Source organism: Amphibalanus amphitrite, unplaced genomic scaffold (genome assembly GCF_019059575.1).
Source record: "Amphibalanus amphitrite isolate SeventyFive unplaced genomic scaffold, NRLGWU_Aamphi_draft 000894F_arrow, whole genome shotgun sequence".
Classification (NCBI taxonomy): Eukaryota; Metazoa; Arthropoda; class Thecostraca; order Balanomorpha; family Balanidae; genus Amphibalanus; species Amphibalanus amphitrite.
The window spans coordinates 1-24453 of NW_024882388.1; the positions used below are offsets into that span (position 1 = coordinate 1).

The window sequence follows — 24453 nt, forward strand, 5'->3', positions numbered from 1 at the left end:
GTGACCGTTACTAACCCCCTCCCCCTCCCCCTCTCTCGGCAGCTGAAGATCCCGCGCGACGGCCGGATACCGGGCACTGAGCTGACCCGGGACGTGTTCCGCTGGGACCAGCGACTGTTCAGCCTGGTGCTGCGGCTGACGGGCACACCGCCCCACGAGCGGGACGGCACCGGACTGGTGGACAGCGACTCAAGCGGCATCGGCAAACTGTGTGACGCCACAGGAGGTGAGAGTTGATAAAAAGGAAGAGAAGTTTCTTGGCCCTGCAGGGCATAATGTTGGTTGGTGGGTCGGAGTGAGATCGACGTGTTGTTAAGTGATGAGAAGGAGCGTCGTCAAGTTTGGTCAAGTTTTATTGTTGATCCCATTTACGAACGGTAAACCAGGTGAGGCTTGAAAGGTCTTGCCTAATCAACCAGGATAAGGCCTTCTATTTTGATCAGTTTATTATTTTCACTTTGCTGCAGCGTAAGACACTGCATTAGGCGTCCGTGGTTGTCTAAATCAGCCGACAACTGGTTATGTGCTGACTTGGTGCCGCATGGTCAGTGCGCTGGTATAGGCAGATCCTGGACAAATGTTACCGAATGCTGTCCGCTAACGGCTACCAAAATAGACCAACGGGAACAAAAACGGACAAAGTGCATTACTTAGCGTCCACATACTGGCCAGGAGTATCTACGGTTTCGCAACGAAAGTTTAATGTTCTTAATGTAATTTCGCAAGTCGCGACGTCTTTCTGGCATGTTTCTCAAACCCGGGTTCTAAGATATAAAGGATGGCGGCTCTGCGTGCCACCAGTGAACTCTGTTTGCCGAGACTTTATGAAGTTGTCGACGCACGGAGCGGACGTACTGCCGTATCGATTAGCTCGCCATTTCTCACGGCTATGCCTGTGGCCACCGTGTGCGTTTTTCTTCTCCAGCTGGCTCCGACACAGGTGTTGGTCGTGCCCCCCCCCCTCCCGCGTCTGGTCTGCAGCAGGGGGGGGGGGGTCGTCGCTCTGGTTGTGATTATATTGGACGGACGGTAGCGGTGGGCTGGAGATATCACCACCTGCAGTGTCGGTGTGCTGGGTTTGGGTGGGACGCATGCCGCCCGTCAGTGCTGGCCTTTAGCTGCTGGTTACTTTGTGTGGACCTTACCGTTGGCGGTACGACCCTCCGAGGGTTAAGTGGTTGGTTGTCAACATTACAATAATCGACCAGTATTGATGAATACATTTAGGGTTGAGTAGCGTTTAGGGCTGTTAGCAATAATTGCCGAAGTGGCCGCACGAATGCTCTTCTCTCATTTCTATAAAGTTATTTTGCTGGAATGTCTGTGTGATACGAAGGTATTATTCCCAAAACATACCGGCTGACCAACCACTCTTTTACTGGAGGGCCGTACGTGCGCGCTTTGGTGGACGGGCGGTAGGCCGTGGTAATGGACCGTGAGACGGGTGCTGATGAACTGTGAGCGAGCGAGGATGCCCTGTTTTGATGGTGCTGCGGCACTGCTGACGTGATTTCGACGGTACTGATTACAGCGCCGTGTGTTATTTTGTGATTGTGTCTCTGTCTGATAATTGTTCGAGAAATCAGGAATATGCGACTGTCAATGTCACTTGCATAAAGTAGCAGCCACAAGTGCGTTTTATATGCAAATTAGGATTTATCTCAACAACTTTTGTCAAGATAGCACATCTCAAGCTCACCATCATCTTGTCATCTGCGTCTACCCAACGAAACTTATGTATGGTTTGCCCCGCCGTCCTGTGCTTTGGCCAACTCGAACTGCGCCTGGTGTATACCTCCGCGGCCGGTGTCACCCCTCGCTTGACTGTGTCCATGTTTCGCAGGCCGTTCGCTCGCACGTTACCCCTGCATTGTCTGTGTGTTCGCAGGCCGCTCTTACGCCATCACCTCTCACCGAATGCTGATGCAGTGTGTCGAGTCGCTGGTGCAAAAGATACAGAGCGGCGTGGTCATCAACTTCGAGAAGATGGGTCCCGACCCGCCGCCAGTCGCTACCGATCCTGGTAAGATGACCGGATAATAGAATAATAGCCTCTGCTAGGGAGGGTTTGGGACTTAACACCATAGAGATCTTATGTACTTGTATAGAAGATCTCTATGCTTTTCACGACATGGGTAGCCTGGACGATTCATTTTTATCGTCTCTGAACTGATGTCATGGTTGGTAAATATCTGAACTGATGTATGTTTCGTGTGTTTATTGTCACATTAACTACCGGTCGTCATTTGCTGTGGTTCCGATTTAGGATCATTTATTCCTGTCACAAAATGGCTGTTTTACTTCAGACGGAGTCGCGAGTCCGACCCACCGTAACTCTGGGTACGACTGACCTGTGGTGTTGTCAATTTCACGGAATGACTTCAGCGCGGTCCCGTCAGCCCGTTTACGTAACCAGCCCACAACAGTGACTGCTCCAATCGTGGCTGAGTAGCTTCCTAACGCGAACTCTGAACGTAAAGTTGGTCTGTAGCGGAAGAGTCGGCACCCAAACAGCATGACATGAGACTAACTTCTTTGTTCCTGGTGACTTTGGTGACCCAAACAAGCTAAGTTCATGTCCCCAAGTCTAGTCTCGTCACCTTACGTCTCGACCAGTCCACTAGCTGATCATAACCTTCACGACCTAGTCTGTCGACCGACTTGGCCCAATAGTAAAGTGCCCCTTCCCTCCACCAGTAATTGGACCCCCTCCCTTTCACGGCCCAGTGTAACGTCCCCCTCCCTCTACCAGGCAGACCATACCCCCTGTTATGGCCCCCTCTGTAACGTGCCCCCCCCCCCCCTCCACTAGGCGGATCACCTCCTGCCACGGCTCCCGTTGTGTAACGTACTCCCTCCCTCCCCCTTCCCCCCAGGCGGACCGGACACGGACGGTGAGGGCGGTAAGGAGAACGTCATCAACTTCAGCAGCGAGACCAACTCGTCGCGTCCCGCCTCGCCGCAGCCGCTGTCCAGCCAGTCGTGGCACAGCTGTCGGAAGCTGATATACGTGCCCCGCTCGGCGCAGAAGGGCTTCCCGCTCGGCCACTGGCCGATCCCCGAGGCGTTCTGGCCAGAGGTCAGCTCGCCTAGTCTGGTGAGTCGGCGAGGGGGTAGGGAAGGGGAAGGATGTGAGGGGACATCTAGGTGAGGTGATTGCTGGGTAAGGGAGGGGACGGCACGGGTTAGGGAACGGGGGGTTGTGTTGACGTGTTCAGCCAGTGCGTGTCTTGCTTTTAGTTACTTTGTTTTTATTTTTAGTGATCAGCTAACAATGAAATTAATCATTGAATTGTATTTTAGCTTCTCAAAGTATCTTGATGGACCGATGATCGCGTTTTAGAGAACCAACAATTTACTACTTTAACAACCGCGCCAGGTGGTCTGCTCTGCCCTGCCGAGTGGCGGCTGTCCTGCCAACTGCCCTCCCCACCCTGACCAGGTGTATCGATGTCTCTTATGACTTGGCCCGTTGTCTGCCCGTCGCAGCCGTCCTGGTCGGCCGTGTGACCCGCCCTGACCCGTTAATGTCCCTCTGACCTGACCCGCTATCTTTCCGTCACAGCCGTCGCGGTCGGCGCACCCGGTGGTGAAGTTCACCTGCACCAGTCGGGAACCGATGGTGATCGAGAACCTGCCGTTCGACAAGTACGAGCTGGAGCCGAGTCCGCTCACCCAGTTCATCTTATCCAGGAAACAGCCCTCCACCTGCTGGCAGGTGAGACACTGGGACCGGGCGGGGGCTTGGAACGAGCGTGGGGAAGGGGATGGGAAAGGTTGGCGGTTGGTTTCTGTCCGGTCGCCTGTTCTTTTTGGAGGTGTGGACGGCTTGTGTCTTGTGGTTTTATGGGGTGGTGGTGACGCAACAATATGTGTTTTAGCGAACCACCGCGGTTCTGCTCACTTACTCACTCTCCCGCTCATTCATGAATTCATTCATTTATTCATTCATTCACTCTCATTCACTCATTCACTCACTCTTTCACTCATTCACTCACTCACTCACTCTTTCACTCATTCACTCACTCACTCACACTCTCACTCCTCACTTCCCTCAGTCTCCCGCCCTCCCTGGCCCATTCACGATATCGGGCTTCCCCTAGTCAGCTGTCACCGTATCGGAGAAGTGGCAGTAGGTATGACGGAGGACGCGATTGGTAACAGCTGCCGATAGATAGCTGACCTTACACATATAGGGTCTCGTGTCGCTCTGACGTCTATTCCGGGGTCTGCATGGCTGAAATAAGCTGTTACCGCTGTCGACCCAGACTGATCATCTGATGAAACCGTGCGCCTGAAGACTTTGGTAGTCATGAATGCGGCGAAAAAGAGTCGACAGCATGGCGTCCGTGTGTGCATCTAATCTGACCCGGTTTTCTGCTCGCGCCGGCAGGTGTACATCGCCAACAGCTCCAAGGTAGGCGACGCCGGCCTGCCGTTCGGCTACCTCAAGGCCAGCACGACGCTGACGTGTGTCAACCTGTTCGTGATGCCGTACAACTACCCGGTGCTGCTGCCGCTACTGGACGACCTCTTCAAGGTGCACCGGCTCAAACCCACCAAGGAGTGGAAGGCGCGCTTCGAGAGCTACCTCAGGACGATGCCGGCCTACTATGCCCAGGTGAGTGGGGAGGGACGGTAGTAGGCGGGCAAGATTACGTAGGCGGGGGTTTGAACGGAACTGAGGAGATTGGTGCGGACGGTAGGGTGGGATCAGGGATGCCGTCTGGGTGACGGGCAAATTACTGTGGCATACAAGCGTTTGCTCTAGTCATGCTGATTCGCGTCATGCCTTGCTCTACCGTCCACTTTCAGTGGCTTGACTCGGTACATGAGGCTAACTTCTTTGTTCCCGGGTACTTTGGTGACCTCAACAACTAACTTCATGTCCCCAACTCTCGAATTCTGTCACTTTTCGTCTCGACTAGCCCACTAGCTGCTCATAATCTTTCTGACTCTCGGTATTAATTTGTTGCCCAGCTGTGTCTTGACGCCTGCCTCGCTATCGTTAGATCCTGAATAAATGTCTCCTGAATCTTATAAGCCTGTCATATGATTTCCGCCGTCCGAGCTGTTTCATTGCGATGTTTCCCCCTTACCAGCCTCTCCTGGGGACTCTGTCGTCGCTATGTCACTGCTACTTCTCACCTTTCTCTCTCCCCTCTCAGCCTCTTCGTCAGGCACTGAAGCGGATGGGAGCGCCGAATCTAGTGCCCGACAACCTGGACAATGGTCTGTCCGTCAACGTCATCAACCACCTGAAGCGGCTCAAGAACCAGGCCAAGCTCGAGTACGACCGACTGTGTAACGAGGTGGCCGCCCGCCAGCCGGGCTCGGACCAGGCGGCTGTGAAGGTGACCAGCAGGAGGCCGCCGCCACGGGAGGCCACCAGCAACCCGGCGCTCAAAGGTGAGAAGAGGGGTAGGAAGGGGCAGGTGGGGTGGGAGGGGAGAAATGAGGGTGGGTTCTGGAGATGTGATGAGAGTGTTTTGCGTATACTGATAAGCCGCGGAGACTTGCTCGATCCGTGTTGGGTGTAGGTCAGCTGTGTTTGTAAGCAGGCATAGTTGTTAGGAAAACTTGATTGATAGGTAACCGCTCTGATATCATCACACTCGACGTTGATATTTAATTTGCTGTCAATTCATGCGAAATGTGAAAAACATTTCAGTGTAATGACAGGCCTTACGCCCAGCGCAATTCTTGGGAACTAACTCACCGTTCCCCTGTCCCGTTTGACCTTACAGACAAGTTCGCGGGCCTGCTGGAGCAGATGCGGGACATGGCCGGCGTCACGCTGGCCGTGAGGGACGGCGACCTGCCCACGCAGAGCTACCGAAATCCGTTCGACATCGGACGAAAACACCTGCTGGACCAGGTGGTGCGCATGCGCGCCAACTTCATGCAGACCAACGTGTCGCTCATCAAAATGCAGGACCAGGTGGGTGGTGTGCGCCGGGGGTGACGGTAGCTGAGCCGGGTTGGATGAACGGTGCGAATTGTTGACATAGGTCATGAGCCTGCATATGATTATGCTGCTGAGGTGTTAAGCGGCTAGTTTGTCTTTGTTTTATAGACGTTTAGATAAATATGCGATATAGGGTGCAGTTATATTTCCGTCTTGCGTCCATTCTTTCATTTATTTCTAACGTCCATGCAACATGTGTAGTCCACCATTGCGGGACATCTGTCCGACCCTTGCAAGCCCTCCCCCACTGACCTCTCCCCCTGGGTACCTACCCCAGGACCAGGTGCATAACATGGCCGTCAGTCAGATGGGCAACTACCAGGACTACCTGAAGCGGCTGCCGGCGCCGCTGCGAGAGATCGAGACGGTGCCCGTCCGGCAGCACATGTTCGGCAACCCCTTCAAGATTGATAAGGTGAGAGGAGAGGCTGGGGTGACTTGCTGCTGGTTGGTGGACTGCGTGTGTTTGGGGGCGTTGGATTTTGAGAATTAGTGTCCGAGAACAGGGTCTATTCTTATACAAAGGGACCTGGGATAACATGGGATAACTGCAATTATAAACGTAAGATAACATGCAGTATCGTTTTAATATCGGTTTCCGTGATGTCTCTTCATCCCATTTCATGAGCGATATCGTGCAATATGTTGGTGTCCCGGTACGGTCCCTGGCTACCCCAGCTGGAGAGCTCCGTGGCTGACCGTACTCCCTGCCGCAGCGTATGATGGTGGACGAAGCCGACATCGACCTACTCGACAAGTCGGGCGGCGTGCGGCCGGGCAAACGTTCGGGCGACTCGGGCGGACCGCGCTCCAAGCAGCGGCGGCTGGGCGCGCCGCCGCGCCGGCCCGTCTCGCCGGTCATGGTGATACCGGATAAGCCGGCGCCGGCCTCCCCGCCCATCACCGTGACGCCGCCGATCGGCGAACTGCCGCCGCCGCCGCCCGGCATGATGTTCATCAACGCCTCGCAGCCGCTGATGGCCACCCCGCCGCCGGCCGAGCCCGTGGTCGTGTCGCTGGGCTACGTGCCGCGCGGCGGCCGGCCGCCGGTGACGCCGCCGCCGCCCACACCGCCGGCCGCCGCGCCGGCGCCGCCGCCGCCGCCGATGGTAGCGGCGCAGCCCCAGCAGCCGCCGGCTGTGACGGTGCCGCCGCCGGCCGCGCCGCCCCCGCCCACGCCGCCGCCGCCGCCGCCGCCGCTGACGCCTCCGGTGGTGACGGTGCCGGCGGCGCCGCCCCTGGTGCTCCCGCCGACCCCGCCGCCGCCGCAGCCGACCGTGGTCACCCTGGAGGAACTCGAGGACGGTAAGACGAGACCGTGCGGTGGAGCTGCTACCCGTGTTAAACTAACTACAGGGTGTAACGAAATTATCCGGACATCTATTTTTTCGCCATATCTGCTCGCACAGTTTCTTTTGTAATGTTAGAAGCTGGAAAATTGGATGAATGCATACCTCTGGTATCTGCTCTCAACTCAGCAGTGACCTGACCTTGCGAAATGACTCTTGCTCTGAGTAAGAGTCGAGTCGCCGACGGGTTCATTTGATAGTTTTCGTTTAAGGCGGTGGAGAGAAGGGAGTACAGTCTCTCGTTTCGTAGTAAGGCTACGTGTTGGTGGCATGGTGGCATGAGCCAGAAGCTGGTCTGTCAGCAGCTTGACATCAGCAGCAGCCAGTAGCACATCTGCCTGAGGCGTAATAAGCTTGGACTTGGTGGCAGACTCAGCCCGGCCTCGATCGCAAAGGGCGCCCTTTGCCAAGTGGTGAGGAGAGTTGTCAGGATAGCGGCAAGGAAACGGCACCAATTAATTCGCAAACTGACTCGAATTCTTACCAAGGCAGATAATAAGAGGTCCCATATCATGATTCACCGTCACCCGCCCTCTAGCTTGGTTTTACTGCCCTTCAAACTGAAAAAGACAATGAAGTTGACGGGAAAACAACCAGTCCACCACCTTTGGCCTCAGGCCATGGCGTGTCCACTGGTCGAAGGAACACATGAATGAGGTGGCCTGGTTGGATGGGAAACTGTTCGAGCTGCGATGTCCGTTGAACCGTCAAATCGGCCATGTGTGGGCTGCCAGCAGCTCGAACATGCCGGCCGTCGCCGGCGTCAAACGTCCGGCCAAAATCCAGACCTGGAGCATGTTCAGCTGCTGTGCAATATTCAAGTTGTTCATGACGCCACAGAAAACCACTATCAGTAATGAGTATTACCGGCGCAACATCCTGGCTAGCGATTGGTTGGAGCCACTCAGCCAGACGGCACAGGAGGGCTCGGTTTCTGAACGCGTGCTGATGCCTGATTCAAGCCGCGCAGTCTTCATGCGGGGCGGCGCACCAACTTCAAGTCCCTAGCAGAATGAGAAGTGATGCCGAGAGGACCTATTGTTCTTCTGGGCTAACGGGCTATGGCCTGGAAATAGTTCCCATCCCAATTCCATCGATATCTTATGGACTATATTGTCCATCAGGAGATGAATGAGGGGACACCCGCCACCAGCGCCGCCCAACTGTGGGTACAGGTTAGTATGGCGCTACTCTATATGAAACCCACTGTGCTGGAAAATCCAGTGGCTGGAATGCTTCAGAAATTTGTACCTGCGCTCTTATGAAAGGTGGCTATATAATAATTCAAAAGAGAAAATATCAGATTGTCTTGCTTCTTAATTACAGCGCGAATAAAGATGTCCGGATAATTTCGTTACACCCTGTAGGCTTTGGTGATGGTCTGATTCTAGGTTTCACGGGTGTTAGATAAGCTAAAGCGATAATTTACTCAACATTGTTTGCCTTTAAGCGAATTTTGTCCAGAAACTTCTCGTGTTTACACATGAACGTTGGCCGCTTGGAATTTGTGCGCGCTATTCTGCCAAGATTCGTTAGTTGAACTTCTTAGCATGTTTGCATAGTCAATTATCTTGCGCGCTCTTGGCCGGTATTTGTTTTGTTATGTGTCTCACTTGTCGAACCGTCGCAGTCCAGGTTGAGGTTTTGAACCTGTGAAATCACACTGGCGGCTGTAACGCACAGCTCCTTCAATATTTTCACCTAGTTGTGCTTTGTTCTGTTCCGTTTGATTTGGTGGATTTGTATGGTTCCCGTCTCGCGTCGTCCCCTCTCATTCCGTCTCATGTTCCGCTCTGTGATGTGTCTGCGAGTCCCGGACGCTCGTCTCGTCTGATCGCGTTTTGCGTCTTCCCGTATCGTCCCTCTGACCAAGCCTCCCCGCCGCCGCAGACACGGAGTTATCGGACATCCGGACGTCTGACGATATGTTGACCCCCCCCCCCCCGCCCCCGCTCTCTCAGACACGGAGCTGTCGGACATTCGGACGTCCTCGGAGCCGTCTCAAGTGAGCCTGTCGCCGCCGCCGTCGCCGCGGACAAACTCCCACTCCCACTCCCACTCCCACTCCTCGGCGGCGGCCGGCTGTCGGCCCTCGCCGCCCACCGTGAACGGCGGCCTCCCGCCGGGCCGGCCCGACCGGCTGCTCAACCGGCAGCTGCGCCAGAGCCTCTTCAAGGAGATCCGGCGGCCCGGACGCAGTGAGTATTCTACTTCTGCTCCCCTCCCCCTATAATTGGTACTTACAGCTGGGTTAGAATAGTTGGATCGTGCGGGCTATAATAGTTACGTGCAGGTTGTTAGGATGCTCTTGACGAGTGCTTGATCGTTGATTAGCGCTTGATTAGCACCGGATATATCTTTTTCTTGTTACGGAGCGAGCGAAGCGAGCGGAGTCTTACGTAGAATAACGGAAATTTCTGAGTATGAGCGGCCGGCCGGCCGGCCGTGCGGACGCTTTTGCGAGACTTATATCTCAGCAACCACTTGACCGATTTACATGCGGTAATTTTTGTAGGGTAGCTTCATTCCTTCTACCAAGTATTGGACTATTCCCGATGCATGTGGGTGACCCCTTATGCACGTGCCACGTGCAAAACGAAGAGGTGTCACTTTTGTAATTGTTGCAATATCTCGGTAACTACTTGGCCGATTGCGCTGAAAGTTGGCATGTAGGTAGGCACCCACTAGGCACTGCATATCCATGTGCCAGAGTTGGGGTGCCGCTGCACGTGCGCACGTGCAGGGGTCGTTTCCAGATCTCGAGAACGGCTCGACCGATTGCGCTCAAATTTGGTACACAGTTAGGGACCGGTTACTAGGGTGCCGTGCACAAGTCAGTTGGGACCCATTTTGCACGTGCGCGCGTGCAGGGTGCCGCTTCCAGATCTCGAGAACGGCTGGGCCGATTGTGCCCAAATTTGGCACATCGCTAGAGACCAGTCAGTAGGGTGCCGTGCACAAGTCAGTTGGAGGTACCCCCTCGAAATTTCGCACGTGCAAGACTCACCCCCTCGCTCGCTCCGTTAGTCGCCCCAAAAGGCGCTATACTGGTCTAAGTAACCCATGTGTTGTGTGACGCTCGGTAATTTTCGTCGGCCGCAGAGTTCAAATTGTATCTTGTGAGCGTTGTTTGATATCTTATTTGTGTTGTGCTACGTTTAAAAGAATGGTAGTTCTTTTCGTTTCAGCAATGTTGTTCGTCATTATTGTGGTTCAGAAGCCACATATTGTTTGCTGTGGACGCTTCTCAAGTCCCACACTTATCAGCAGACTTGCATTGACGGTTGATGGTGGCCGGTATTGTCGATCTAACTGCGGGGTAGTTGAACCAATTTCTGAATCACTGGTGCAGTGCGTTGAACTTTAAAATAATCAAACAAATTCGGAACAAAATATTCCATTTATTTGAATCGCCATTGGTCTGCCCGTTCTGTCCAAGCATCAGCATTAGTATAAGCATTAGCGTCATGAATCATTCCTAATTTTACCTCGTCGAACGCTTCTTGGCTTTGGCTTCCCACTGGTTCCGGGCTGTCCGCCTGTCGGCAGTTCCTCGCCCTCTGTCCCCGTCCGTCTCGCCCTCGTCAAGCGCCGCTGTCGTCCCGCCGCCATCTCTCCCCGCCTGCAGGACCGCCCGTTCTGACGTACCGTCCGTTTTCAGACTACGACGTGCTGTTCAGCCGACTGGCCACGGTGCAGGGTGACAGTGCCACGCGGACGGACTTTGTGCGCGAAATAATCGCCGAGTCGCGCCGCCTCAAGCGGAAACACTTGGCCGAGCGGCTGGAGGCGTATCTGGACGGTAGTCGCGAGTGGCCGCTGCGGAACGGACAGCTCAAACAGAACGGGCCGCGGTGAGAGCGGGCGCGCGCGCGGGCCAGCGACGGGCGCCGCCCGTCCCTTCTGTGATACACGGGTGCCGAGCGAGGCGCGCGGCGCCGGCGGCCGGGCTGACACCGCGGCGGGCAGCGCGCCTCCCGCCGCGCCCTCCGCAGGCCGGCCGGGCCGCCCCACCATTTTCCCACCCTTGCCACGGTCGGCGGCAGTTTATGCCACCATATTTGTACAATAACCGGACTATTTTCTTAGCCGTTTTGTTGTATTTCTAGTGTTCTGTTCGTTTGTGTCACAGGTCCGTAGCGTGCACGTGCTCATCGATGACGCCTCTGTGTGTGTATGTGTGGGTGTGTGCGCGTGCGCCGGTGAAACTGCGTGAGACTGCTAGTGTCCGTGGATGATTTGACAGTTGACCGATTGGCTCCAACATTGTTGATGCAGTGTTTTTATTAAATAAAGTTACGGATGCCAAATGTCGCCAAATAGTGTGTCAGCAGTCGTACTGAAGCATGCGAATGTTTGGGCGGGGCGCACTTGTTTCAGGACAGCGCAGAACCAGACCTGAGACCCAGAAGGCATCCTTTGTTCCAGATAAAATCACTAGCGCAAAACAATTAAGCCCGACAAACCTGAAATCTGTTAATTAAATGACACGTTTTGTTGATATTTTATATATTTTACATAATATTCGGATAAAAGATCGCGCGCAGGATGACTTCCAGGGAAATCATTCATCATAAATATATGCACAGTGCACACACCCAGTAAGCAATAACAATAAAAATGCGGTTCATAAGACCATTTTGTCCGTCATGGAAACCTACGATCATAGTCCATAAATGACGCTGAAAATCACGGTAGGCCTTTGAACTAGGGTTCAACTTCGCTCTTGAATCCCACTTCGTTGTTAATTGATTTTAAACGCGTGATGTTAGCTTTAGCAGCAGTCTCAATAAACATCCGAATCGATCAGGCCTAAAGGCAAAAAATGGAGCGAAAACAATGCGATTAAGGTTTGATTTGACACGTATTGCAAAGTGCTTATGAGATTCATCTGCGTACAACATGTGGAAATGGGTAACAAAGTGAATTACGACGCCACCTGACATACATTCGCGGTCTGTTTCACTAAACGGCCGGGCCAGTACCCCAGTACAAGACATAACCATCCAATCATCCCAGAATGCAGAAACACCATATTTCAACCCCACAATTCACACGACCACAGCGAGCACCATACCTGTCCTCACCCACCGCACCGTCTCAGTCTTTGGTCCCATGAGACTACCTCCCCCCTCCCCACCCCCTCACACGGACACTGCATGGGTGACGGCCATATGCAGCGCCTGCGCCACGTGGCCGGGACTGGTGGGACACAGCCGCACCGGCAGGTCCCACACCATGGTCTCGATGGGCAGCGTGTCGGGCGCCTCCCAGGTGGCGTGGTGCGCCGGGTCGGTCGGCGTGGCCAGAGGCACAGCGCCGCCCGTCGTGGTCACAAACTCAAAGTGCAGACGCCAGCTGAGCTCGACCAGCTCGGAGCGGAACGAGGGCGTCACGTGCAGTGGCACCGGCAGCATCACGTGCGTCTGCTCCAGGTTCAGACACACCTGCACAGAGGGGGAGGGTGTTACACAGCGGCACCGGCAGCATCACGTGCGTCTGCTCCAGGTTCAGACACACCTGCACAGAGGGGGAGGGTGTTACACAGCGGAACCGGCAGCATCACGTGCGTCTGCTCCAGGTTCAGACACACCTGTACAGAGGGGGGAAGGAGGGTTACACAGCGGAACCGGCAACATCACGTGCGTCTGCTCCAGGTTCAGGCACACCTGTACAGAGGGGGAGGGTGTTACACAGCGGAACCGGCAGCATGACGTGCGTCTGCTCCAGGTTCAGACACACCTGTACAGAGGGGGGAAGGAGGGTTACACAGCGGCACCGGCAGCATGACGTGCGTCTGCTCCAGGTTCAGGCACACCTGTACAGAGGGGGAGGGTGTTACACAGCGGAACCGGCAGCATGACGTGCGTCTGCTCCAGGTTCAGGCACACCTGTACAGAGGGGGAGGGTGTTACACAGCGGAACCGGCAGCATCACGTGCGTCTGCTCCAGGTTCAGACACACCTGTACAGAGGGGGAGGGTGTTACACAGCGGAACCGGCAACATCACGTGCGTCTGCTCCAGGTTCAGACACACCTGTACAGAGGGGGGGGGGGTGTTACACAGCGGAACCGGCAACATCACGTGCGTCTGCTCCAGGTTCAGACACACCTGCACAGAGGGGGAGGGTGTTACACAGCGGAACCGGCAGCATCACGTGCGTCTGCTCCAGGTTCAGACACACCTGTACAGAGGGGGGGGGGGTGTTACACAGCGGAACCGGCAACATCACGTGCGTCTGCTCCAGGTTCAGACACACCTGTACAGAGGGGGGGGGGGGGTGTTACACAGCGGAACCGGCAACATCACGTGCGTCTGCTCCAGGTTCAGACACACCTGCACAGAGGGGGAGGGTGTTACACAGCGGAACCGGCAGCATCACGTGCGTCTGCTCCAGGTTCAGACACACCTGTACAGAGGGGGGGGGGGGTGTTACACAGCGGAACCGGCAACATCACGTGCGTCTGCTCCAGGTTCAGACACACCTGTACAGAGGGGGGGGGGGTGTTACACAGCGGAACCGGCAGCATCACGTGCGTCTGCTCCAGGTTCAGACACACCTGTACAGAGGAGAGAGGACGTGTGTGAGATAGAGAGAGGGGGACAGGGTGTTACACAGCGGCACCGGCAGCATGACGTGCGTCTGCTCCAGGTTCAGACACACCTGTACAGAGGGGGGAAGGTGGGTTACACAGCGGCACCGGCAGCATCACGTGCGTCTGCTCCAGGTTCAGACACACCTGTACAGAGGGGGGAAGGAGGGTTACACAGCGGCACCGGCAGCATCACGTGCGTCTGCTCCAGGTTCAGACACACCTGGATAGAGGAGAGAGAACGCGTGTGAGATAGAGAGAGGGGGACAGGGTGTTACACAGCGGCACCGGCAGCATCACGTGCGTCTGCTCCAGGTTCAGACACACCTGTACAGAGGGGGAGGGTGTTACACAGCGGAACCGGCAACATCACCATCTGCACAGAGGAGAGAAGGGGAGGGCGAGAAAAACAGGGGGATCAAGCTGATAACTGATGATGATGGTGGTGGATTACGTTTCAGAATCCCTGTCCGCTCTAAGGGAAGCCGAGACAACTGAAGTTAATATTTGCAGAACCTACTACCGCATGAAGCGAATGAGGCGAGCGCTGCGATCAAGGCGGCCTGCAGTTCCATATTACGGCACCTGACATCGCCGACCAACCGCACCAAACACAGGCAGGCACCTCCGTCAAAATAGCCCACGGGAAACATCCATCTGCAGTAGCAGCGGTTAATACACACTGCGCCATTTGGCCGACGTGACCCGCCACAGCGGACGGCGCACTGCAGCGGATACCGTGACAGTTACGGGCCAAAAACCGGTTCCCGCCGGCGTGTTACGACATTTCCTGTCATCAGCTGACAAGAGCAGCCGAGGAGGGAGGAACGCGGTAGCTGTTCAGCAGACGGGTTTTAACTGTATACGCATAAACCTGATTGCCTTGTGGATAAAAAATTAATTACGGCAAAAAGTTCGTACCTTGATGGAGATATCTATGCTGAAATTATATGTTTGTCTGATAGTTATTCAAACGGCGACAGAGGGTACTTTTCCTGACCGTTGCCGATTTCTGCTTACATAAACAAATAACTGTGTTTAAGGCGACCTGACTTCACGATCGAGTCGCTTATCGATTCGATTGCGCTTTTTCCCGCCGCTTCACGTCTGCGGTGTAAAAAAGGCGCATTATGACTTCCGTGGATTACGAGACGACACGCAATGTCTGCCAAATGCTGATCTAGCTCAATAAACTCGGGTGAGAAACCAGAGGAATTACGGGACTACCTACAAAATGGTAGCTTAGCAACACCACAGACACCCGCGCTACAATAGTCAAGGAACAGAGATAGCCCAGGACCCGAGACCCCTCGGTGACCCACCTCGTGGCACTTGTTGTATGCGCGCGTCACGGGTTTCTGCTGCTCCTTCTGCTGGTGCTGCTCGTGGACCGTCTCCACGCTCTCCAGCGTCACAGAGTACTGCACACAGCGCACGTCCGACTCGCTGAAATCCAGCGTGGCCACCACGTCCTCGCCCAGCTTGAAGGCCGTCTTGAACATGCAGAAGCGCACCACCCGACCGTGCTGCTCGGGGGCGGGGACGCAGACCGGTTAGACGGCGGAGACAGGAGATAGGTGATTTCAGAAGGTAAGTCAGTTGTAGTGTGGAAAGTGAAAACGTGAAAACAACTCTCCTACAAAAGACGAGTATTGGTGAGCAGGATCCCCAGCTCCCCTCTGCCGAATACTGGTCAATGACGTGGGAGCCCCCTTCCTCTCAGCTCCCTTAACTTACTCTCTCCGTCGGGGCCCCCTCCCTCTCCTCCCCTCTCTCAGTCACCTGGTTGGTGATGTTGAAGTAGGCCGGCGCGCGGCTCTGTCTGTCTCTCCCTCCCCCCTCAGTCACCTGGTTGGTGATGTTGAAGTAGGCCGGCGCGCGGCTTAGTGTCCCTCCCACCCCTCTCTCAGTCACCTGGTTGGTGATGTTGAAGTAGGCCGGCGCGCGGCTCTGTCTGTCTCCCCCTCTCTCTCCGTCACCTGGTTGGTGATGTTGAAGTAGGCCGGCGCGCGACGCGCCACGCTGTGCTGCAGCAGCTGCAGAGTCTGCTCGTCACTCGTCTCCCCCGGCTCGGCGGCCGTCGGCAGGAACGGGTTCGACGGAGTGATGTCGTCTTCGGCGTCCGACCGGTGCACGGTGACGGCCGGGTCCAGGGGGAGCAGGCGGACCGGCACGCGCAGCAGCCGGATCGAACTGTTCACACGCTGAGCGCCCACAGTCACCTGACGGGAGGGGAGGGTAAAGTGATAGAGGGATCACGGAAGGTTAGAGGTGCAGGCTGGTACCACAGAAGGTGTGAGAATCAAGGACCGGCATGTAAAACGTTTAGACACATTAATGTGACGTTTAATTTCAATGTAACATTTAAATTCATTCATCAAAACCAACATCAAATGTTGCTAAAAGCAACACTTAGTTTAACGATCGATGTGAGGAAGAATTGATAAAAATGGTAGCCACACAATTGAACAGTCCGTCGCTTCGGCCACCCACCTTGTACACATATCTGACCGCCTGTCCCAGGTAGGTGGGCATGGCGTCGGCGGGGAGTTTTTGACTGTAGTGGAGCCGGTGTGCCTGGCCGGGTCGAAGGCGCAGGTCGCACACCAGGATGGTGGGCTTTGTGGCCAGCACGATCCGACCCCGCTCGCCGCGGTCCGGGAGGTAGGCCGTACTGGAGACGGCTGCCAGGTCGGCGTCGGTGGCCGCCGCGCGGTGGCGGACTTTGTGGTCATTGACCTGACAGAAGCACTGCACCTGAGGACGAGAGGGTCGGGTGAGGCTGTGAGAACATCGTTCAGCTACAGTGATAATTCTCTTTTTTTATTTAGTTCGAGTGTTCAAATCGGCGGATTGATGGCCGGAGTTCACGCTCAGGAGAGCTTGTTGTGTGGATTCCGACCCCCTACTCCCGATTGGAATCGTACAAGTTCGGTCGAGAGAGGAATTCAGGCAAGAGAGACGAAATAATTGTGATACCAAAGTTTGACGTGCCCATCTAAGCCCGACACGGTCACTCCCACCCAACAGCTTTCAAAGGATCACGGTTGCTCTCACCAACCGCAGACCATGCCCGTCAGGAGTCTCAACTGTCGAGCGCTCCAGTGACACAAGCTCGAGCTCTCACCAACGGTAGTCTGATACGCAAGCAAGCTATGGGACAAATAACAAACTCATCGTAATTCTCCTGTCTAAAAACGATTCATAGCAGAATACCACCTGCCTCTCACCTGCGCGCTGACCCATGCGAGGTTCTCGCAGACGTCGCTATTGGACGTGGCTGCCGCCTGTCGGTCCAGCTCCGGGCAGCGCAGGGTGATGGTACAGCGCAGCGTCTGGCCGGCCAGGAACACCGGCCCGTCCACCAGCTCACAGATCACCTCGATCATGGCTCAGTCCGCTGGAACACATCCACACAGCGGCGCTCAGAATGGGTAGTCAGACTGTACTCAGTTACAGTTTATTTATAATGTGATGGAGCATTGCAGGAAGTATAGTCTGACAAGACTAAGAAAGAACAGATTTAAAGTACATCAGTTATTGATGCACATATCTCTACAAACAACTTCCAATCAAGGGGAGGCAATCGCCTTAACCATATATGGGCAAGAATGTCTAAAGATTTTTTCCCATGTTGTGTATACCTACCAAAGTCTGAGAAACTATCGGAATAAGTTAATAATAACATGTCGCTTGCGGATATCATCTGATACAACTCAATGTTGGAATAAGTATCACATGTCTGCATGTCATGTCCTCTTTAATGAGATATTAGGTACCAGTTACCACTAGGGGTCAAAATTGCTCCAATCATGATATGTGTTATAGCAATTCAATCATCATTATCTGCCAAGCAATTGCAAAGTAATCATATAAAATCATGTATCCTAGCATATACAAACAAAGGCTAGCCTAGCTTAAAGCACTATTACACTGACATCAACCGTCATCAAATAAATCAGCAAATAAACCTTTGTACGAGTTGGCTGGTATATAAACAGCTTGAGAGAAAGAAGCAGTGACTGGTGAGCTAATAAGCTTCTCTATTGCTATATCAGTTGGGCAAACTAGGCGGCTGGAATCAAAATATGGAGGCATCAAAATATTGATTCTAGTGGGCGGAGCTTTGACCATATATGGGCATAGAATCAATATTTTGATTCAATTTGGGACATTCCCACCTTCAGACGACCCGTTACGGCGGAAATAACCCCCATGACGGCGAGATTTTTTGACAAGTCAATACAAAAAACTTCCCCGCTTAAATTTTTCGCTGCATGGCTATCAGCCGTTTGTCGCGCGTACCTTTACGAACGGCATAAAGATTTCGCCGCCATAATTCAACAAAAACGTGCTGTTAAAACTTGCTCTGTTTATCATTAACGACGAGCCTTTGTAATTTTTTCATAATTTTGTCTAAAAGAAAATAAAAAATGCGTTATATAGTTGTATAATTCATTTGTAAGAAATATTCTTTTTCTTTGTATCCAGCCACGATTTCCGGTTCCCGCCATTTCGCGCCGGCGTCGTGGGTGTTTGGATGCAACGTAGTGCTCTCGGTTTTATTTTGTTTAAGCGACCTTTTCTGAAGTGTAAGTAACAATGGATCATATTTTAAGATACTTTGAAGTGTGTTTTTCAATTTCAGGCATGTGATCTTAACGTTTCTTACCGAAAACTCGTTTTAAGAGATGGTTTTAGGTACGTGGCGCGGTAGCGACGTCAGCGGCGCGGGACGCCTTCTCACTCTTCTAATGTCTTTTTAAGCTATATTTTTTTTTGAAAATGATGTCTTAGGTGTAGTATTTCAGTGAAATATGATGTCCTTTAAAAGTTACGGTATAAATTAGTTACAAGAAGCCTAATGTTTTGTCTCGCATGATAGAATTGTTGGGTGGACTCATGAATTGGGGGCAGTGCTTGTCCAATATTTTTCATAATTTGGATGTTTTAGCCTCTGCTTGTGTCTCACTCACCCAATTGTTGCTACAACTTTAATTTGTAGCATTTAAATTTTTAGGGGAAACTAGGTTATTGACTTGTTCCGAGTTAAGATTGAAAGGTCGTAGTGCATGTTCGTGTTTGCCTTATCTAAGTAGTAGGTATGTATGCTTGGCTTGTAATTGCTTCGCCCATTTTTGCTTCATATTTAATGACGCTTATTTTAAGTGTAACAAAAGCAAGTTGCTGAATGGTGTAAGCTATATTTACATTATGCGTGATCTTCAAGAAAATTATGTGGCTAATTTACGTCAGTCCAGGGAATGCTGGATAGTTAATTTTCAGGATTGTCCATGCCAAAGTTAATTTTAGAGGCCAGTTTTATCAACACAAATAGCTGCCTGCTTGAATTTTTTGCCTAAAGACTGCTTCACATGGAGCTAACATGATGGGCACGTAAACGGATAGGGTTGTACCGTTCATGCTCTGTATGTGAAGTAACTTTTAGACAAAAAAATCCAGCAGTCACCTATTTTTCTGTTGGTACAACTGGCCTCATCTACTTTTTGGCAGAATTTTTATAACTGCATGAAATGACAGTTGTTGGCACACCTGGTGGCGTTCAGTGGAAATTTAAGTGACAATTTAATTTTTTAATGAATATATTCTAAAATTAATAGTTGGTGAACAAGTAGAATAATAACACATATAGTTTCCTAATTTATTGTCCACAAATGTCCTAATTATTGTGTTCTGTTGTTTGCTGCAGGTTAACCAAGGATCAAACACTGGTTGTTGCGGGGATCGGCTTCAGAGGGTCAAGGATGGCGTCTTGAATCGCTGTTCAGTCGACAGGCAACTGTATGACAACGCCATCCCTGTCAACCAGAGCGTCGACCGAAGTAGGGCGGCGTTGCGCGGACCTGGCCGCACCCGACCAACCGGTGCCCGGTGGAGTACCTGACTCGGGCTGGGCCGAGACTACCTACATCACGACCTTTTGAACTTTGATCTCGTGGCGAGAAACAATATGACGTAAGGAAGTGTGTATGTGGCTGGCGGGGCCGAGGGTGAAATGCGCCACGTGTTTATCCTGCCGGATGACGACAGCGTCACCAACCTGTCAAAGAACGAGCTGGTGCAGCGCGTGATGACTGCTATCTCGTCCCTAGAACCGGAGTAGAAAAACGTGCGCATAGCCCAAATGAAGCGAACCAAAACACAGACAGGACTGATAGCTTTTTGGTCGAGAATGTTCTGAAGATGCTGATCAGTAAACCAATTGGTGACCGTTTTCGGTGGTAATATGGGATCTTGTGGTGTTCCAAAGCGACCTGCTTTGGGTGTGGACATAAGTGGCTCAACCTGACAGGATTGATGTTTTAGGTAGCCGTGCTAATCATAAACCCTATATTGAGTGTATCTGTACAAATTTTGTTAATATTTATTTCATGTATTTGATTCGAAACCGAAAATTGCTCTTTGTAATTAGGCAACATCGAGACGTTGAGGTCATTCTCCAGACGTTTATTTGTTTTTTCTTACCTGTCCACGGTATGTCTTATTGGTTAGGTCTCAGTTTCAAATATTATTAACTGCATGTTTTGCAAATACGTAGCCATATTGAATAAGAGACGTGTCCTAAAAGTGAGTATTGCTTTGCATGGGATGTGAGCATCAACGAGTGGGCTTTGTGATGGCAAATGTGTGGCAATTGCAGGGATCGTTGTGAAATGTGTTATGAAATCGTATTATTTGCGACTGCAAATACATCCGTGTATCATATATTCATTCAAATTGTGCAATTTGTGCAACGGGCTTGAGTATATTGTTCGGCGAAATATCTCTTACTGTACTCCACAGAAATGGGACGGGATACATATGCGTAGAAACACAATCATGAACACGTGAAAGACGATAAGTTAACTTTTTTTTTACTCAAAATCAATGCTACAAAGCAGGGGTGTGGAGCCGTGAAAATGTCAGACGGCTTCGGCTCCGGAGGAAAAAATCGGCTCCAGCTCCGGATCCGAGCAAAATGGTCGGGCTTCGGTTCCGGCTCCGACTCAGTACAACCCCTATACAAAGGTCAGCACGGCTCCCTTCACGCATTCCCTCGAAGGCTTGCAGCTTTGAGCAGGGAGCCAGGGTGAGTGCTGAAAATCCCTGGTCTACCGTGGGAATAAGGTCTAGAAAAAAATTACACGATCCTGTGCTGATAATATCTTCATGAATTTATTGAATTTGCATTATTTGCACACAAGAAACATTCCATAAATCAATTTGAAGAGTGAAGTACGTCTGCAGAAAGTCAGTTCGCAGAATCAATATATTGATAAACCAGCTGATTTCAGAATCAAAATAATGATTAGCCAGCTGTTTGCGGAATCAAAACATTGATTCTCGCCGGGATAAGCCGCCGTGATGAATCAATATCTTGATTATTTTCAAGACGCTTTCCTAAACTAACCAAAGAGGTTAGGGCTATTGTTTCGTGCCTGGCGGGTAGCTTCAACGTTGCTCTTCATTTTGTGAAGAAACTATCTTGAAATTATAGCCGGTTGCTGAAGAATTGACGTTTCTGTGATGGTCTGCACGTATGCCCAAATATGGTCAAAGCTCCGCCCACTAGAATCAATATTTTGATGCCTCCATATTTTGATTCCCGCCGCCTAGTTTGCCCAACTGATATAATCACAGAAATCCAGACTTTTCTAATATGACATTTTATCATATTTAGACTTCTGAATCACCAACTTCTCTACAATTACAATTACAAATCTTAATATGGATAAATCTGTGATTAAATTAACAAATAAGACAAATGATCAAATTCTGAGGTTGAAGGCAGGGTATATAGGTTGAGGGCAAGGTACTGATACGCGCAGAGGATCTGTTCAGTAGCATGCCTACCGCATATGTTGCAGACGCATCTCGGTTTTTCATTGGTGAAAAGTGCGCTTGTTTCCTAGTTCTGCCGCCTCATTGGCCGATCTAGCGAGTGTATTTTTGTGTAAGCTGTATCGACAGCGCTGAAGGAACAGCATAAGAAGTAAATTGTGCATGAAAGAAATCGAATGAACCCTTCCTTACTGGGTAAGTAGCATCGGAAATCTAGGGTAACTAAGAATAATTTCCAATAAAATAAACACGCATTGACCCTATTGCTCTTTGTCGCCAGTGCTATTTCAAAAAATCACGTTTGAAACATCTGCGCCACTCCTATAGCCTGTCATAAATTATCCTCTAAAACACAGCAAAAAATTCACAAACAAGCCATTAGTTCACTGCAAAAAGTAAATGACATTTTTTCTCAGACAGCATTTCAATATTTATACGAGAAAAAATAACTGCTCGTGTTTTTTTATTTTAACTAGTTTTTTAGTGTTAAAACACATAAATTGATGACACTACGAGGCACGAGCCAGTGTTGAGAATGAAGAGCATCCTCGGTAAGGTCATTTGGTTCTGCCGCCACGGAGACCCGTGCACGCAGGACCCAATGGGGATGACTACGGCCTGACTACGAGCACGGCATGACTACGATATTGGCCAATAGGCAGCAGCAGGTATCGCCCCGAATCTGCTGCTAGTAGACAGTCATTCAACGAATCAGGAGCGGCGGAACACCTTCCCGACCTTCCCGAGGGCACTGCCGACTTTTGGTTCCATTCTTTCTATGCAACGCCCATAGAGCTAATGTTAAAATGCCAAAATCAAGGGGGCACGGTGCCCCGGTGCCCTCCCCATTCCGCCGCCTATGCAACGAATTCGCTGCCGGTATAATAACAGCAAACTCGGGGCCGACGAATTTCCGAGCCTGCTACTGGCATGAGTGGCAGGCGGACATTCGGTGAATCCGCTGCCAGAGCAGCATATGCAGGGCCAGCGAATTTCTGAATCTGCCGTTGATAGGCAGACCTGTAGCGAGCTGATCGAAACGAAAATGGTACCACTCCAGTAGATTTGCGGTATGCGATTTCATAGGCCTTTCGAATATGGTGACCTCGAATGACCTCGGTGACCACTGACCTTGATGATAGGTATTTAAAGTTTTCGCCTATTGTAGCCATCCTATAACTCAGCAAAAAGTTACTGTTCTGATCGAGACAAAAACGCATCGACTCGCTTTATGTGATTTCGTTACCTTGTTGAATGTAGTGACCTAACGTGACGTCAGTGACCTTATGAGATTAACCTTCGCCGGCACAAGGGGGGTTGATGCAACCCCCCCCCCCTAAGGTTTTTCGCGAATAACTCGCGTAAAAAGCGGCCGATCGCGACGAAACTTTCAGTACCCTCGCATTGATCAATTTTACACGTTCCCTGAAAATTTCATGACCCTGACCGCAATGACCTTTGACCTGTGACCTCTTTTCCGTGACCATGTTTGGCCGAAATCGCGTTCGGCGTATGTCGGCTCGCATTAGCCGCGCGTTTGCAAGCTTTTCGTGGTTTCAAACGTTCAAACATGTGATTTGATGTTGCTCCCATACATTAGGGTGGGTGTCAAGGTCACCTGAAGGTCAGGTCAGGTCATTGACCTTTGGTGACCTCGGGTGACCTCGGTTCACTTTTCGAGTTTTACATGTTTCTAGGCTAGTTTTTGGAGCTGAATTCGAATTTACCAACCATTTTAACATTTACGAAGTAGTTTTGGTGCCTTCGTAACATGTTACGAAGCTGTCAGAGGCGGTTGACACGTATTACGAATACCCGTCACAACCCCTACCGGTTGACCTGACCTGACCTGACCCGACCTGGTCTAAATGCTTAAAAACATCATCTCTGATCAAAACTAACACGATATTCGTGATCAGCACCCCGGAAAACCACATAGCAGCCACACTTTACGACTTTCTAACAGGTCCCGATTTTCCCGGTTTTCGGGTCATTGACCTGACCTGAAAGGTCACCCGATGACCTAGGACCTTAAAATTGGGTATCATCGGCTTCCTCTCGTGACGGGCAACACGCTCGTTTTTTCCGCGAAGCTCTAACTCGATCAGGGGCCAAACGCGAGGGGGGGGGGTCGTACCAACCCCCCCCCCTTGTGCCGTCGAAGGACGCAAAATGGCCTGTGCCGGCGACCGGCAGCTGCTGGGGTATTTCGCCACCCACCGTTTGCTGGGGGGGGGGGGCGTTAAACGCCCCCAGCCGATAACTCGAGAACCAATAGGCGCAGCGAAACGCACGAGGCGGCAAACGAAAGAACGCGACGAGACGCTTCAGATGAGTACTTTAAAGTTGAATTTTGAGGTCACAGGTCGGGTCAAGGTCAGGTCAAACACCTGAAATCGGGCTTTCAGTAGCATGGACTTCAGGACTTCGCAATGGGCGCCTCTCGTCAGAAACTCTGTCAAAACGGTGCACAATCCATCATATAAGGCCTACAAGAGTGTCAGTTTCATGTAGGGGTCAGTCAAGCATAGGTCAGGGTCAAGGTCAGGTCAACCGGGTAGGCACATATCCCCGAAAATCAAAACTGTTATTCGCAGCCTATGACACATGTTTTATGGGTAATTTGGGCCGTAGAACACGATGGTGACATTCATTTTATCATACCTATGTGTACGTGTTTGGCTCAAAAAGTTCAATTTA

At 51.8% G+C, this 24453-nt stretch overlaps 2 protein-coding genes and 1 long non-coding RNA gene across 7 annotated transcripts; 2 read left to right on the forward strand and 1 right to left on the reverse strand.

Moving 5' to 3' along the window:
* Positions 1 to 42: 42 nt before the first annotated feature.
* Positions 43 to 11631, forward strand: LOC122367759 (integrator complex subunit 6-like; the record flags this gene model as incomplete). The annotated part of the gene is made up of 11 exons (XM_043341134.1): positions 43 to 226; positions 1889 to 2023; positions 2877 to 3097; positions 3566 to 3718; positions 4394 to 4621; positions 5169 to 5409; positions 5748 to 5941; positions 6246 to 6383; positions 6685 to 7273; positions 9279 to 9515; positions 10979 to 11631. Coding segments are annotated over 11 exons (2517 nt in total), but the record flags the coding sequence as incomplete, so codon positions are not given.
* A 178-nt stretch (positions 11632 to 11809) lies between these two features.
* Positions 11810 to 18224, reverse strand: LOC122367756 (RAB6A-GEF complex partner protein 2-like). Of its 5 annotated transcripts, XM_043341129.1 has the most exons (7): positions 17883 to 18001; positions 17560 to 17757; positions 17142 to 17311; positions 16405 to 16668; positions 15891 to 16133; positions 15234 to 15437; positions 11810 to 12764 (listed from the first exon to the last, which is right to left on the reverse strand). In XM_043341129.1, the coding sequence occupies exons 3-7, from the start codon at positions 17298 to 17300 to the stop codon at positions 12462 to 12464; spliced, it is 1173 nt and encodes a 390-aa protein (XP_043197064.1). In that variant the 5' UTR covers positions 17301 to 17311; positions 17560 to 17757; positions 17883 to 18001; the 3' UTR covers positions 11810 to 12461. The 5 variants fall into 5 exon arrangements, with proteins under 5 accessions (XP_043197064.1, XP_043197066.1, XP_043197063.1 ...); XM_043341131.1 differs by lacking the exons at positions 17560 to 17757; positions 17883 to 18001 and adding an exon at positions 18093 to 18224; XM_043341128.1 differs by lacking the exon at positions 17560 to 17757 and having other exon boundaries at positions 17883 to 18015.
* LOC122367758 lies at positions 18158 to 20427 on the forward strand. Its single transcript, XR_006254114.1, has 2 exons — positions 18158 to 18503; positions 19622 to 20427. It is a non-coding gene; the product is annotated as an uncharacterized LOC122367758 (long non-coding RNA).
* The last annotated feature ends 4026 nt before the right edge of the window (positions 20428 to 24453 follow it).